General features: G+C 37.0%; 1 protein-coding gene and 1 long non-coding RNA gene across 6 annotated transcripts in view; one reads left to right on the forward strand and one right to left on the reverse strand.

Annotated features, from left to right (window-relative positions):
- Nucleotides 1–15,156, forward strand: part of LOC112860863 (phospholipid-transporting ATPase IB-like) — a 216,029-nt gene that overhangs the window by 165,339 nt on the left and 35,534 nt on the right. For all 5 annotated transcript variants that reach the window (XM_086714937.1, XM_086714959.1, XM_086714965.1 and 2 more), the window contains 3 exons: nt 7,866–7,927; nt 10,845–10,901; nt 13,447–13,554. In XM_086714937.1, coding sequence (XP_086571063.1) covers nt 7,866–7,927; nt 10,845–10,901; nt 13,447–13,554 — 227 coding nt within the window. The remainder of the gene's footprint in view (nt 1–7,865; nt 7,928–10,844; nt 10,902–13,446; nt 13,555–15,156) is intronic.
- The window catches only part of LOC147584880 (uncharacterized), a 128,853-nt gene that overhangs the window by 48,307 nt on the left and 65,390 nt on the right, over nt 1–15,156 (reverse strand). The window lies entirely within an intron of this gene.

A 15,156-nucleotide genomic window follows, 5' to 3' on the forward strand; every position in this document is an offset into this window, starting at 1 on the left:
GATGCATTTTCCCCTTAACTTACTTACAATGGCGTCACTGACTTGCTCAGATACCACTATTTTCACCCTCTCAGAGTTCACAGGGGTCGAGGTGGTCAGGTGCAAGGTGCAGGTGGGTATCTCCAGCAGCTGCGGTTTATAGGCTCTTACGGCAGGAAGGCAGGAGTGGTGATGGCTGCAAGTATCAAGACGTGAGCGCGAGAGCCTCACAGAAAAGTCCTGGAAAGGTCCTGTTGCCATAGAAGCGAATCCTATAGGGAGGCCATTTGCAATTTGGATACATATAGATCAGGGACTACATGGATGATGTACATACAGATTCTACATGTTTGACTGTTTCCTATCAAATAATCTTAAATTAGAAATCCAATGTGCATAAGTTCACCCCATTTTATCATGTCTCACTTACTGTTTACAACATCACTAAAATATTATACACTAGCTCTTTGCGATGTTATTTTGCATTTTTCTGATGACTAATGATATAGAGCATCTCCTCATGTGATTCTTTGCCATTTGTATACCTCCTCTGAGGGAGTTTTTTTTCCAAGTACTTTACCCATTTTTTAATTGAATTGTAGTAGTTGTCCCACAGAGTTGCTAGTGTTCTTTCTGGATAAGAGTTCTTTGTCATGTATACACTGGAATTTTATACCTTAATCTATGGCTTGATTAATTTTCTTAATATTGTTAAAGTCAGAAGTTTTAAATTTAGGTCCAATTTATCAAACATTTTTATGGTCTGTGTTTTTGTTTTTATCCTAAGAAACCTTTGCCCACCGCAAGATTACAAAGACTTAATACTGTTTTCTTTTAGAAGTTTGTTTTCCAGTTTTCTGATCTTAATTTTTGTCTATGGATTGATGTAAGAGTTGAGATTTATCTTTTGCCTATTGATGGCCAGTTGTTCCAGCACCTTTTGTTGAAAAGATTGTGCTTTTCCCATGGAATTATGTTGGCATCTTTGAAGCTGCATGAATGGATCTGTACCTGGAATCTCTGTTTCACTGACATAAATCTATTCTTAGACCATATTGTCTTGATAATTATACTTCATATTTAAATCCTGACCCAGGTAATATAACTTCTCTGAAAAATTTCTGGCTATTCTAAGTCCTTTGAATCTCAATAAAAATTGTTAAAATCAGTTGAAATTCTAATTAAAAATACTGAGATTTGGATTGCAATTTAGTCTATAGATTACCTTCAGGAGAAATGACATCTTAACATTATCAAGTTTTCAAGTTCATGAACATAGTATATCTCTCCAATGATTTAAGTTGTCTTTAATTTCTCCTAGGAATTTGTTGTAGTTTTTAATGTACAGTCTTTGCACATCTTTTGTTAAACTTATCCATCACTATGCAAGTTTTGGATGCTACTGTAAGTGGTATTTTTATGTCTTATTTTCCAACTTTTCATTGTTACCATATAGAAATACATTTTATTTCTTACAATAACTTGCACCCTGTGATCTTGCTAAATTCACTAATTTTCCTAGTAACTGCTTTTTGCCTTTTTAGTATTTTCTTTTTTTTTTTTTTTTTTTTAATTTTTTTTTTTTTCCAACGTTTATTTATTTTTGGGACAGAGAGAGACAGAGCATGAATGGGGGAGGGGCAGAGAGAGAGGGAGACACAGAATCGGAAACAGGCTCCAGGCCCTGAGCCATCAGCCCAGAGCCTGATGCGGGGCTCGAACTCACGGACCGCAAGATCGTGACCTGGCTGAAGTCGGACGCTTAACCGACTGCGCCACCCAGGCGCCCCAATTTTTAGTATTTTCTATACATACCACATTGTGAATAAAGAGAGGTTTATTTCTTCTTTTCCTTTCCTTTCTTCTTGCACTAATGCACACTCTATGACCTTCAAAACAATTTTAAACAGAAGTGGTAGGTGTGGACATGTTTGTTTTTTTCCCTAATATTAAGAAGAAAAATTCCTTTTACCATTAATTATGATATTAGCTTTTCCATAGATGTCCATTAGCATGTTGAGGAAGTTTCTTTTAATTTCTAGTTTGCTGAAGCTGTTTATTGTGAACAGATTTTGGATTTGATCAAATTATTTTTATTTATTTATTTAAAAAAATTTTTTTTTTCAACGTTTATTTATTTTTGGGACAGAGAGAGACAGAGCATGAACGGGGGAGGGGCAGAGAGAGAGGGAGACACAGAATTGGAAACAGGCTCCAGGCTCTGAGCCATCAGCCCAGAGCCTGATGCGGGGCTCAAACTCACGGACCGCGAGATCGTGACCTGGCTGAAGTCGGACGCTTAACCGACTGCGCCACCCAGGCGCCCCGATCAAATTATTTTTAAATGCATCTCTTAAGGTGATTATTTTCAGATTTGATTTGTTTATACTTGCTAAGGATTTTGTACTTAAGTTTATGAGAGATATTTGTCTGACTTAACCCATAATATTCTTGGTCTGGATTTTGAATCAGCGTAGCTCTTGCTTCTTGATTTGGGCAGTGTTTCCCTTGTCTCTATTTTCTGAAAAAGTTTAAGATTAGCATTATTTCTTCCATAAATATTTGAGAGAATTTACTGATGAAGCCCCGGGGAAGTTTTTAATTATGAAGTTAATCTTATTATTAAATATAAGGATGGTCAGGGTTTTTTTTTTTTTATTGAATCTATTTTGTTAATTTGTATCTTTCAAGGAATTTTAAATTTTCATCCAAGTTGTCACCTTTATCGACATACATTTGTTTATAGTATTCCCTTATTATGTGTGATACCCATACTGATAACTACTGATAATTCTCTCTTTCATTACTGACATTGGTAATTTTGAATTCTCTTTTTTTGTGGTGATCAGTGCACCTAGATAACTTTATAGATAGTTTCAAAAGACCAACTTTGGTCTCACTGATTTTATATACTGTTTGTCTTTTTCCTTTTGTATTAATTTCTACTTTTATTATTCCTTTCCCTTCTATTTAACTGAGATTTAATTTGCTCCTTTCCAACGTGTTGAAGTTGGAAGATTAGGTCATTGATTTTGTAACCTCCTTTTCTAACATAAGCATCTAAAGATAATTTAAATTCTTTTTAAATTTAAAGGAAATGGATATTCTTTCAAATTTTATTTCTCAAAATACTTTTGCCTTCAATTTTGAAAAAAATTTTCTGTGTACAGAATTCTAGATTGGAAGTTTATTTTCTTCAACACTTGAAAAATGTTTGCTGTCTTCTGATTTGCACTATTTCATTGGGAAGTCTGATATTTTTCCTATTTGTTTCTCTTCATGTATTATGTTTTCTATTTTTGTGTAGTCTATAGATTTTTCTCTTCATTGCTGATTGTCAGCAATTTGATACTGACATGTTTTGGTGTTGTTTTATTTGCATTTATCCTTCTTGAGATTGCTCTTGGGGTCTGTTGATTTATAGATTCCATCAAATAGGGAAAAATTTGATCATTTCTTTTTATACATATTTTTCTCTCACTCTTTCCTTTTTTTCTGGGACTTCAACCATACATCTATTGGAACTCTTGATATTTCCCACATCTCTGTTCATTTATACCATCTTTGTTCTCTCTTTGGTTCATTTTTGGTTTCTTTTGCCGTGCCCAAGTTCACTGGGTCTTTTATTTAGCCGCCTCTCTGAGGTTAATAATAATTCAGTGACATTTTCCCTTCATGTGTTAATACTCTTCATCTTTAGAAATATTAATTAGTTCTTCTTTACATCTTTCTCTCATTGCTTTCTTTCACATGACTGAGTGTAATTGTAATAGCTATCTTAAAGATTTTTCTGCTAATTCACTGCAGTATCTGTTTTTTTTCTATTGATTCTATGGCCGATTTTCTCCTGGCTATGGTTCAAAGTTTTGCTTCTTCATAGACCGCAATTTTATAACAGGTGCTGGACATTGTGAATTTTATGCTGTTGAATGTTTTCTGTTGTATACATTTAAATACTTGGACTTTGGTTTTACAGGAAGTTACATTCCCTATGAATAGTTTGATCATTCTAAGATTTGTTTTTCTTCTTCTTCAAGTGAGTCTAGAGTATCTTTTACTTAAGAAGTAATTTAGTTCCTATACAAGGGTTATCTCTTCTTGGGTGTCTACTGAATGCTTCATATATTGAATAAGGTCTCTTTACTTTGACCCATGGAAATAAGAGTAATTTCTAGCTCTATATTAGATCTGGCAAGTTTTGACTCACAGTTCTGTGGTAACTTGGTTTCCCACAGTAACTGCTCGTTGGTGGCCTTGTGAAATTTCTCAGTACACACATACAGATTGGCATTCAGCCAAAGAATTTCTGGAGCTCATTCTCTGCATAGTTCCCTCATTTCCAGTGTTCATTTCTACAAATTCCAGCCACCTCTCTGAGGTCCAATCTCTGTCTCATAACTTAGCCAAAGTGATGACCCATCTTTGGGCTCTTCCTCCCTGCACAGACCAGAAATTGCCTCCAGGTATGAAGCAAGGGCAGTAGTGGGTCTCTTTACCCTTCTCTCAGGGATCACAGTCCGGTGCTGCTTTTTACCCAATGTATGAAGAAATTATTTCATATGTTTCGTCCAATTCTCTTTCTTTCTTTCTTTCTTTCTTTGGAAAGAGAGTGCATACATAATCAGGGGAGGGGGCAGAGGGAGAAAGAGAGTCAGAGACAGAGACAGAGAGAAAGAGACAGAGAGAGACAGAGAGAGAATCCCAAGCAGGCTCTATGCTTAGTGCAGAGCCCAAAGCAGGGCTCCATCTCATGACTATGAGACCATGACCTGAGCCGAAATCAAGAGTTGGACGCTTAACCGAATGAGCCACCCAGGTGCCCCCCATCCAATGATCTAATTGACTATAGCAAGAGGAAAAGTACTGTTACTTCTTTATGGGTGGCAGGTAGAGTCCTGGTCTTGCTAATTTTCTTGTCACTGGTCTGTCATGTACTGAGAAAGGTGAGTGAAAGTCTTCTCCTACTAAAATATTTGTTTCCCTTTTAATTTCTCATAGTTTATAGTTTAGAAATGTTATTTGTTCTTCCACTACTCCAAGTTGTTTCACATTCACTGCAATTTGTACCATTTGGCATTATAAAGTGCTTGTTTAATTCTCTTCACCCTCAATTTCTTAATTAATATTAATACCATGTTTTATGCTTTTAATTTGTATTTTCCTTTCCTGTAATTTGCTTTTCAAACTTTATGAATTACTTTTTTTTTAAGGCCTGTTGCTTGTATACAGAATAGAACTGTTTTGTTCTTGAGATATAATCAGAGAGTAGTTTTTTTTTTCAAAAAAATAGGTTTTCTTTGCAATATCTCATTAGACTTCACATTTCATGTTTTACTATTTTTTCTAATCTTTAATTATGCGGTTGGATTTCTTTGTGAGTTCCTTGTGTATTGTCTTCTGATATTCAGGAAGGTTTGGATTTTTGTTCTTATGCTTATTTTTATTGTAAGTTTAATAGACATTGCTGTCTTTCTTTGGACAAATCCATTTGTTTCCAAGTATGAAAAAATTTTGTTTCCCATCCTTCCATTTCCCTTCCCTTTCCTCTAGCATCCCATTATCTCCTTTACACTTTATATGAACTTATAATTCCATTACTTGATTGTTAGCTTTGAATGTTCTTATTTGACTCCTAATTATAGTTGAGACAATCTGCAAACTTACTCTACTTCCCATCTCATTCACATATGCCCTCAGATATTGTATGAATTATCATCATTTCCACATTGTCTGGGTGCTGAATAACTACAATCATATTGATTATTCTAACACTATGTTTGTTTTTGGTTTTGCTTTCTTCATTTTAATTCTACAATTAACATATCAAATGCTCACAATGGCCTTTTTCGCTCTGGCTTCTCCAATCATTTCTTTGTTAGCTGGGTAAAATAGTTTTTTTTTCCAAAATTCCTTGGTGAGTATACATCATCTAATAAGTTTTGCTGATCTTCTATTTATTTGCTTTCAAACCATTTTCAAACATATTTTATACATTACACAGATGTACAGTATAGTATGGTAGATAATAACCATATAAATCACGTAGAGTAGAATATCCTGCCTTTTTCCCTACAGTCTCTTGTCATTGGTGCTGTGCCTGCTACTTTTGTATTATTCCTCAAGAAACCAGATTTTTCTTTCCCGGCTACCGGAAGAAGTTTCTTTCAAGGAGAGTATTTTTGCCGATATTTTCTGAGGTCTGCTGCCCTCAGCCAGCTTGGAATTTGCTCTACCCTGGAGCTTTTACTATCACTTACCGAGCACAGCTTCTGCGCTCACCTTAGCTGCTTTGAAACCCTAATTAGCTTTCTGAGATTGTGGATTTTGTTTTTGTCTCCTAGTTACCCCGACAAAGATTCTGTGGAGGTTTTCTCTATTTGCATCATTGATTTTGTACAGTATCCAGAAGGAAAAGAATCTCTGTTTCACATCACCATGTGCACAGTGGAAGTTTCCCTGGTGACCCAACAAAGCTTCCCTTCTCTTTTCCCTTTGTGAATATGCAGTTGGACAACATAAGTCAATATGGCCTTTTTTTCCCTTTTTTTGCAGTTTTCTCCCTGTTTCTAGGCAGTTACAAGATTGTTCTCATCTATACTGTCACCCCGTTCCCAATAAAACTCACCAAGTTAGGTCTATACACAATCCAGACTCATTGTCACTTCCCTAGGTGACCCCACATATTTACCTATAGGTTCTGTCAATGAGATGCCCTAATATTCCACTGCAGATAATTTTAAGAAAGGGTATGAGCCTTGTGTATTTTTAGTGAGTTCTTAATCAGGAGAAAATGGAATGAGTGAGCTTCTGAATTGGTATTAAGATCAGGGATTTGCACCCCAATATTTCCATATCAACCAGGACCAGAATCACCAGTATATATTCGAGAATTTAAAAAGGGAAAATAAGGGGCACCTGAGCGACTCAGTCGGTTAAGCGTCCGACTTCGGCTCAGGTCATGATGATCTCCCGGTTCCTGGGTTCGAGCCCCGCGTCGGGCTCTGTGCTGACAGCTCGGAGCCTGGAGCCTGCTTCGGATTCTGCGTCTCCTCCTCTCTGCCCCTCCCCCACTCATGCTCTGTCTCTCTCTCTCTTAAAAATAAATATTAAAAAAAAAGTGAAAATAAGTGAAAAAAATCATCCTAATCTTGAGATAGTTTTGACTCTTTATACAGAATGAAATTCATAAGTTATAGCAGACCTAGCAATAATTGGAGAGACTATGAAATTCCATTGTAAATTTAAGTTACCTGTTAGGCTTATTATTTTAGTAATCCTGGAAAAGGAATAGTGTCAAAGGTGTTATTTCAAAATCCTTAAAACCCCAATCTTGTTTTCCAGCGTCACTCATTGGATTGGACTTTCGGTTTTCCCATTTGGCTTATTTGCATGTGAAACTAGGTTTAATAATCACATTCATGTGCTCCTTACAATTTATTGATTCATTTGTTGCTTAATATATCTTTGGAGTGAGAAATGGAAAAGTGTCCCAACGACAGGCGAAGCGAGCATCGTTGTCACTTTAGAAATATGACCGATAGGGGCGCCTGGGTGGCGCAGTCGGTTAAGCGTCCGACTTCAGCCAGGTCACGATCTCGCGGTCCGTGAGTTTGAGCCCCGCGTCAGGCTCTGGGCTGATGGCTCAGAGCCTGGAGCCTGTTTCCAATTCTGTGTCTCCCTCTCTCTCTGCCCCTCCCCCGTTCATGCTCTGTCTATCTCTGTCCCAAAAATAAATAAAAAACGTTGAAAAAAAAATTAAAAAAAAAAATATGACCGATAATTGAGAAACATTTTTGGTGGCCAATATGGGTACCTTTGGTAAAAATAAATTCAAATCTATGTTTAAAACTCTATAAAAATAAATAAATGACTTTTTCATTTTTCAGATATGGTCTTACAAGGGGGTTACACTACAGACTATTTGTTTCTTGGAAATTTCATTTATACGGTAAGATTACCCATATGATTCAATCGCTTTTTCTAGAAAGTTTTTAATTGAAAATTTCAAGCATTATAAGAAATCCGTAAGTTTTAAATCTCCCTCATGCTCCCATACTTTTTCCAAGGAGGAACAGTGGTTGCATATGCATGTGTGTTGTGTGTGTGTATATATACACACACATATGTAATTTGTAGGAATGTGAAATACATGTACCTAATGTATATTATCCTCTCTTCTTTTGTACAAGTAGGGAGATGCTCTTTTATATCTTGTTTTTTCACTACACAGCGTACCTGCGTGATGGTATTTAACTAGTCTCCTATTAGTGGAAAGATTGTTCTGGGTCCTTTGCCATTATGAACAGTGTTGCAGTCTATTCTTTATGCCCATGGGTAGGTAGATCTGTAGGATAAATTTCTAGAAGTGTAACTGGCTGGATCAGAGAGTACTGTGAATCTTGGAAATTATTACTAAATTATCCCCCCAAAAGGTTGTACACAGTCATGAGAACATGAGTCACAGTTAGGTCTATACACAATCCAGACTCATTGTCACTTCCCTAGGTGACCCCACATATTTACCGCCCCCACTGGCGGTAGTCTCACCACACTTTTTGATCTAGTAGGTAAAATGGTATTCTATTGCAGTTTTTGCTTTGAGGATAGCATATTTGCATGAAGTAAAAAAAACCCTTTCATTTCTTTTGCATGTGTGTGTATAAAAGTTTGTTGAATTACTTTACCAATTGTCCTACAGGGTTGTTGGTCTTTTTATTATTAGTAGTAGATATTTGTGTGTTAAGGATGTTAATTTTTCCCCCATATTTGTTACATAAATGTATTTCCAGTTTTGCATATTATTTTTCATGCCATTTTTGTCATGCATGTATTCTGCATGTTGGTTTTATGTAGTTAAATGTATTGATATTTTTCTTTATGGCTTCTGAGTTTTGTGTCTTATTCACAATGTTGTATGTTATTCTTTTGGTCTGCAAGTGGAAACATATTCCTCTGCATGTTTGGTTTTTTTTTTTCATTTAACAACACATGTTGGAACAACAAAACCACAAACCATGTTTTTCCTCATGTTTTCTTCTACATAAGAAGCAATTTATTGGCATATTGCCTCTTTTCACTTTAGCTGGTTGTCGTTATTACTTCATGATAATGGGCGTGGCTTTTAACTCTGTGTTACATCTTCCTAAACATCAAATGAGGTTAGGTAGTATTTTCTTATTTATTTGGACATACGCATATAGTAAATTTCCTTCTTTTCAAACCTCCTCACATATAGACATGCATGCATACAAACATAAAAGATATTCCTTGTTAAGATGCCGGAGTAAATTGATATAAAGGAATCTCAACCTCCTAAGACAAAAAAATGAATATATACAGTAAAACCAGCAACAACAAACTACGGCAAAATCAACTCAGCACAGCAACCAAAGAAGTAGAGGGGACTGCACCAATGCTAAAAACCTCAAAACGAGATGTCAGGGGAGAAATGGGAGAGTTGGCAGGGTCAGCATGGTGACATCACTGATCCAGCTTTCCTGACATGCTGTTCCCAGTGCCAGTGAGTTGGAGGAAGCACTAAGCCAAAACAGAGCAGCTGGAGGAATGGAGTAAACCTCCAGGGAAGTAGAGTCTGCCTTGATGCTCTCAGGGAATTAAAGAAGGCCAGTGGGACTAAAGCACAGTGCAAACTGTGTGGCGGGCAAGGGAGGCTCAGGATAATGGCAAAGACGAACTTGGAGTGGTAGGTAGGGGCCAGTGCCTTGCCACCTTTAAGGTTTTGGAGAAGCTTAGATGGGACGATGCAGGCTAGCTGCAATGCTGAGTCTAGAGCGAGAAGAGTGGACATAAAGTCTGCTTCAAAAGCAGGACTTTAAACACCGAGTGTATCACACGTCTATTGTTGCACAGGAACCCACATTGTGACAAAATCATACTTAATGGAACACTGAAAGCTTTTTTTTTTTTTTTTTTTGAGATTAAGAATAGATGAAAAGTAAGAAAGTTGCTTGGTTTTCCCACCTTTCTTCGCCATCGTGGAGGAGTAAGATAAGGGGAGGAGCACAAGACGTTGAAAGGGGAAAAGCTGGTTTTCAACCATAGGTGACACAAGTGTACACGCAGAAAATACAAAAAAATTCTACAGATAAAATATTACAGTTACTAAGAGAGGCTGGCAGCTTGCTGGATATTGGCCAATATTTAAAAAATAAGAAATTCTATTTCAATATACCAACAATAAATATTTGGAAAATAAAAAATTTATATACTATTTTACCATTGTATCAAAAATAGGAAAAACATGAATAAATCTAACAAATAACATCCATGACTTCTGAGGAAAATTATAAGACTTGATTGGAAACATTAAGAACGTCTAAATGGAGAAATATACCATGCTCATTAATTGGAATACTCAATACTATAAAGGAAGTCAGCTGTCCTCAAATTGATTTATAGATTTACTGTAATCCCAATCAAAAGCCCCAGATGCCTGATGAGCTATTTCTAAAGTACGTATATGTCCAAATGCAAAAGGCCAAGAATAAGCCGATTTCAATCTCCCTCGTTCAACTGTGCTTTTTATCGATGGCACTTGGATTTCTAATCAGAAAGAACTCTTCCATTCCATTTATAAAGAATGTAAATATGAGCTCATGATAGAAGCATGGCTTTTGTCATATGTTGAAGGGCTTCTAAATATGAAGCACTTGTTGAGAGGCCATACATTCTCTCCTTAATTAAAAGCTAGTAAAGCAATTAGCAACTATGGCACCAGAGTCCACTGGACATGGAGAAGGGGGGTCGGGGGTAGGGGGAGTCAGGGAGTGGGGTGATGTGGACCCTAATGGAAATTTTAATACATTTTCCCAATCTATTTTTCCCCTTTCCATCTCTTTGCACAGTATGTAGTTGTTACTGTTTGTCTGAAAGCTGGTTTAGAGACACTATCTTGGAATAAAGTGAGTATTCTTCAGGGTAGTTCCTCAATCCAGTATAGTTGTTTGCATGTTGATTTACTTTTTAAACTTTAGAAAATAAGCATCTTGCTCTGTTCTTCATATCTTACCTTCTTTTGTTTTGCATATTGAAATGATTTAAGCTGATGATGGCATGTTAGCCATCTAATGTTTTTAAAAATTCATTTCCCTGCCTTATATCTTAAATAGATTCAATTTATCATGATATTAATTGAGATCCTTAATTATTATTATCCAAGTACCGAACTATAATAGAAAATTTAGCGAATACAGAAAAGGAAAGAAATAAAAATTGCTTATACGTTTCAATGTCAATGACATGGACATTTTGGTTTCTATTTTTTCAGTCTTTGTTTTATTTGTTTATTTTTCATAAAAATAGAATTCTAATGTACCTAACAGTTTATGATTTGCTTTTTTCACTAGACACTAGATCTTTAACATTTTTCCATATCTTTAACATTTATACCTCATTTAATGACTGTATAATATTTTATCACTTGGAGACTTATTATGTATATTTTTAGAATATAAAATTTTAGAATATAAATTTTTAACTTCGTTACTGTAAATGATATATAATCAGTACTGTTATGAACACAGATGTACTTGTGTATTTACAGACACGAGTAATAATTTCCCTAGGATATTATTAAAAGTGGAACTTCTGATACGTAGAATGTTTTTATAAACTGATCAGTAATTTAAGTGAATCTATATGTAGGTACATATACACCTATAAATAAGTTGTTTTCCAAGCTGCACTCAAAAGTTTATGACAGAAAATGAATTTTAACCGGCCTGTCACTTTTGGAGAGCTAAGATTATGTAGCATATCATGAGTTTCTGCGCCAGTGTAATCAACACAGTTCTCACTGCTACTGTCCCCAACTGAACATCAACACAAAGGTGGGACTGAAGTGTGCCGAACAAAAATTATTTTATTAGCAATTCATAAGGCACACCACTTGTAAATGTGGTACTATACTGCATTAATGTAACATAAACAGGCAATTATTTTCTATTCCTCCTTTTAATTGTTATTAAATTCCCTGCAGTATGAATGTTTCTTAGATCCACGATGACCTTACACTGTCCACATACGGTGAATCTCATTTATGAATACGGCATCGTTTCAAGGCCAAAGCAGACTTAACAAAACACAGAGGTCTCTTCTGGCCCACAAGCTCCCAGGCTCCTGCCCTCCAGCTCACATGTTGGCCAGGAAGGAGCCTGGGGATTAGGGCAGCAAAGAAAAGGGACTAGTTCTCCCGTTTGGTCAGAGGCTGCTCTGCCCTGTGTGGAGAGTCCAGGAGGGAGCTTGTGCTTCTTCACTGGGGAAGAAGATTCTGCAAGCCACTATTTAGGTACAGAGAAGGAGCCAGGGCAGAGATAACAGAATAGATCTTAGAGCAGCAATGGTGGCTTACTGCCGTCCCCCAGGGGATGGTCCCGACAGAAACCCGCCTGGGATCCAAGCCACGCAGAATGCCTCACATTGCAGCTCATGTTTATGCCAACTCTAAGGGAATGGTTACACGGAAATGCACCCAAGTGTTAGAAGAGTTTAAAGCTCCCACTCTTGAGCGGATTCTCTTCTCCATCAGCTCCTACGTGACCACAAGAGAGAAATCCTTTGAGTAAGAGATGATTTCCAAAGAGCGTAAAAAACTGCCTTTGAAAGTGACTCATAAACAAGCAACAATAAATACTCTAATAAACAGCAGATTGGGGTTTTTCCCTCCATATTTTTTTGTTCAGATAGGATTAAGCAATGAGCAGTACCTACTAGGATGACAGCACTTGAGCCCTTAAGAAATCATCTCATCTAACAAACTGAGGGCTGATGGGGGTGGGAGGGAGGGGAGGGTGGGTGATGGTATCGAGGAGGGCACCTTTTGGGATGAGCACTGGGTGTTGTGTGGAAACCAATCTGACAATCAATTTCATATACTGAAAAAAAAGAAATTATCTCATCTAGCGAACCACTGATTTATGCATAGATGATAACTCTGAGGTACCCAGTGCGACCAGGTTTAGAGCACAGGTCTCCCACTCGTTGTCATTACAATTCCTCTGCTAACACAAATCACACAAGGCAACAGATCAGATCAACAGAAGGACCTGCCTTCTTATCATTTACCATTAAGAATTTGGCAGTTTCTAGCCCCAGGCACAGACAGTGATCCTTCACCCAAGATTACCTTGATCTGACTGACATAGGGACTTTATATGCACAGAAAACCCTCCAGTTTCATTCAGTCTAAGAATCACAACTTCTGCCATTTTCCCAGAATTATTCATGCAGGACAGATACGATAAAGTCGAATTTTTACCCCTCTCGATTTCTGTTCAAACTTTATTCTGAGAAGGATGTTAGAAAGGAAAGCTCAAGTGTCAAGAAATCAAAAGACTGTCATTTTCTTCACGTGAGAACATATGGCCTGGACAGTTGATAGAGTTAAATAATTTCTTCCTTTTAAATGGAAAAGGCTGAAGGGTTTCTGCAATATTTTTCTTTCCGCAGTTTAATCATCTTGCAATTTGGGGAAGCATAATTATATGGCTGGTGTTTTTTGCAATTTACTCTTTCTTATGGCCTACCATTCCTGTTGCTCCTGAAATGACAGGACAGGTCAGTTCTATTAACTGTCAGTGGTGAGTATGCTTTACATTCCTCATGAAAACTTATGTTTGTTAATAATAACAGTCTGTGGGGCGCCTGGGTGGCTCGGTCGGTTAAGCGTCCGACTTCGGCTCAGGTCATGATCTCACGGTCCGTGAGTTCGAGCCCCGCGTCGGGCTCTGTGCTGACAGCTCGGAGGCTGGATCCTGTTTCAGATTCTGTGTCTCCCTCTCTCTCTGCCCCTCCTCCATTCATGCTCTGTCTCTGTCTCAAAAATAAATAAACATTAAAACAATTTTTTTTTAAAATAACAACAGTCTGCTATCTACTTTCAAAGTAATTTGGAAAGAAAAGATGAAATCAATACAATTAGAAATAGCTGGTGACCCAACTAAATTCTGGTTGAAGTTTTAGTTATAATATTGTTTCATCGAAATCGCATTACTTCAAACTTCAAAATTACTTAGCTATGGTTTCCAAAATTGTTATTTTTTGTAACTAACTGATAAAAGGTATAATCACAATCATCTAAAATAGCTAATATTGTAGTTATATTTTTCATGTTAATGTGCTATATGCTTAAATTATTAGGTACTTTTTATAAGGTATGTATGGCAACTAAGAAACTATTTTTATTTGAAATGTTTAACCAGAATGGACATTCCTTGGACCTCCAGAAGCTCCAGCTTCTAAATATTAGAAACTTTTATTTCACTTATGTTAAACCTCAGAGGTGATATAATTTTTAGACTTTTACAATTGTTTACATATTTATAAATTCTACTTTGTCTACACCTATTCTGGGGAATAGGCCTATGATGCTTACAAAATGGATCACAGAATTATGATGTTAGGACTAGAGGTAGCCTTGGTCCAAAGTTATTCACTTGCCAAATGGAGAAACACAGGTCCAGAGTTGTCCGGTTCAATCCCAGTGGTCTGTCTACCACACAGTCATCCTTCACACTCCTGTCTTTCTCTGTGGAAATGGGAGATGACCCTTGTACCCCTGGATCATGGCAGCCCACTTCCCAGGAAATAAGAATTTTAAGAGACTTCTTGTTTTAGCCATGACCAAGTGGCCAGGATTGGATGAACCTGACAAAAACAACTCTGAAAACTAAACAAGATATAAGAATTGTTTGAAGACACTGGCTAGAAATGAACAGAGATAATACTCGAGGGAATGATTCTTGAAAAAAAGGGAAGCCTTTTCCATCCTTTCCTTCTTTACCCTGGCTCCTTCCCTATGAGCATTTCTTAGCTTGTAGTGCAAGAAAAAAAGCCCAAAGTTAATGCAGTGATCTTACTGGGAAGGTAGAATTCAGAGTCCTAGGCTGCTGAAATGCCTGGACTTGAGGGACAAAACCCTCAAGAAGAGGCAGCCATAGAGAAGTGAGAAGCACAGTATCAGGGAAAGACTTTGATACGGTCAAGGGTTGTTTGAAGTTTTGTTTTCCCTTGAGGCCATGGTAGTTATTATTTCCATGGTGTAGGTAGTACTTTCTTCTAATTTGAGGCATTTACATCTAGGCCATGGCTTTTCTGGGATCTCAGGAAGACCCCGAATGTTTACCAAGGGCATTCCCATTTGGCAAGGCTTAAACTACA

Source organism: Puma concolor, chromosome A1 (assembly GCF_028749965.1).
Source record: "Puma concolor isolate L17-30 chromosome A1, mPumCon1.1.hap2, whole genome shotgun sequence".
In the NCBI taxonomy this organism is placed as follows: Eukaryota; Metazoa; Chordata; class Mammalia; order Carnivora; family Felidae; genus Puma; species Puma concolor.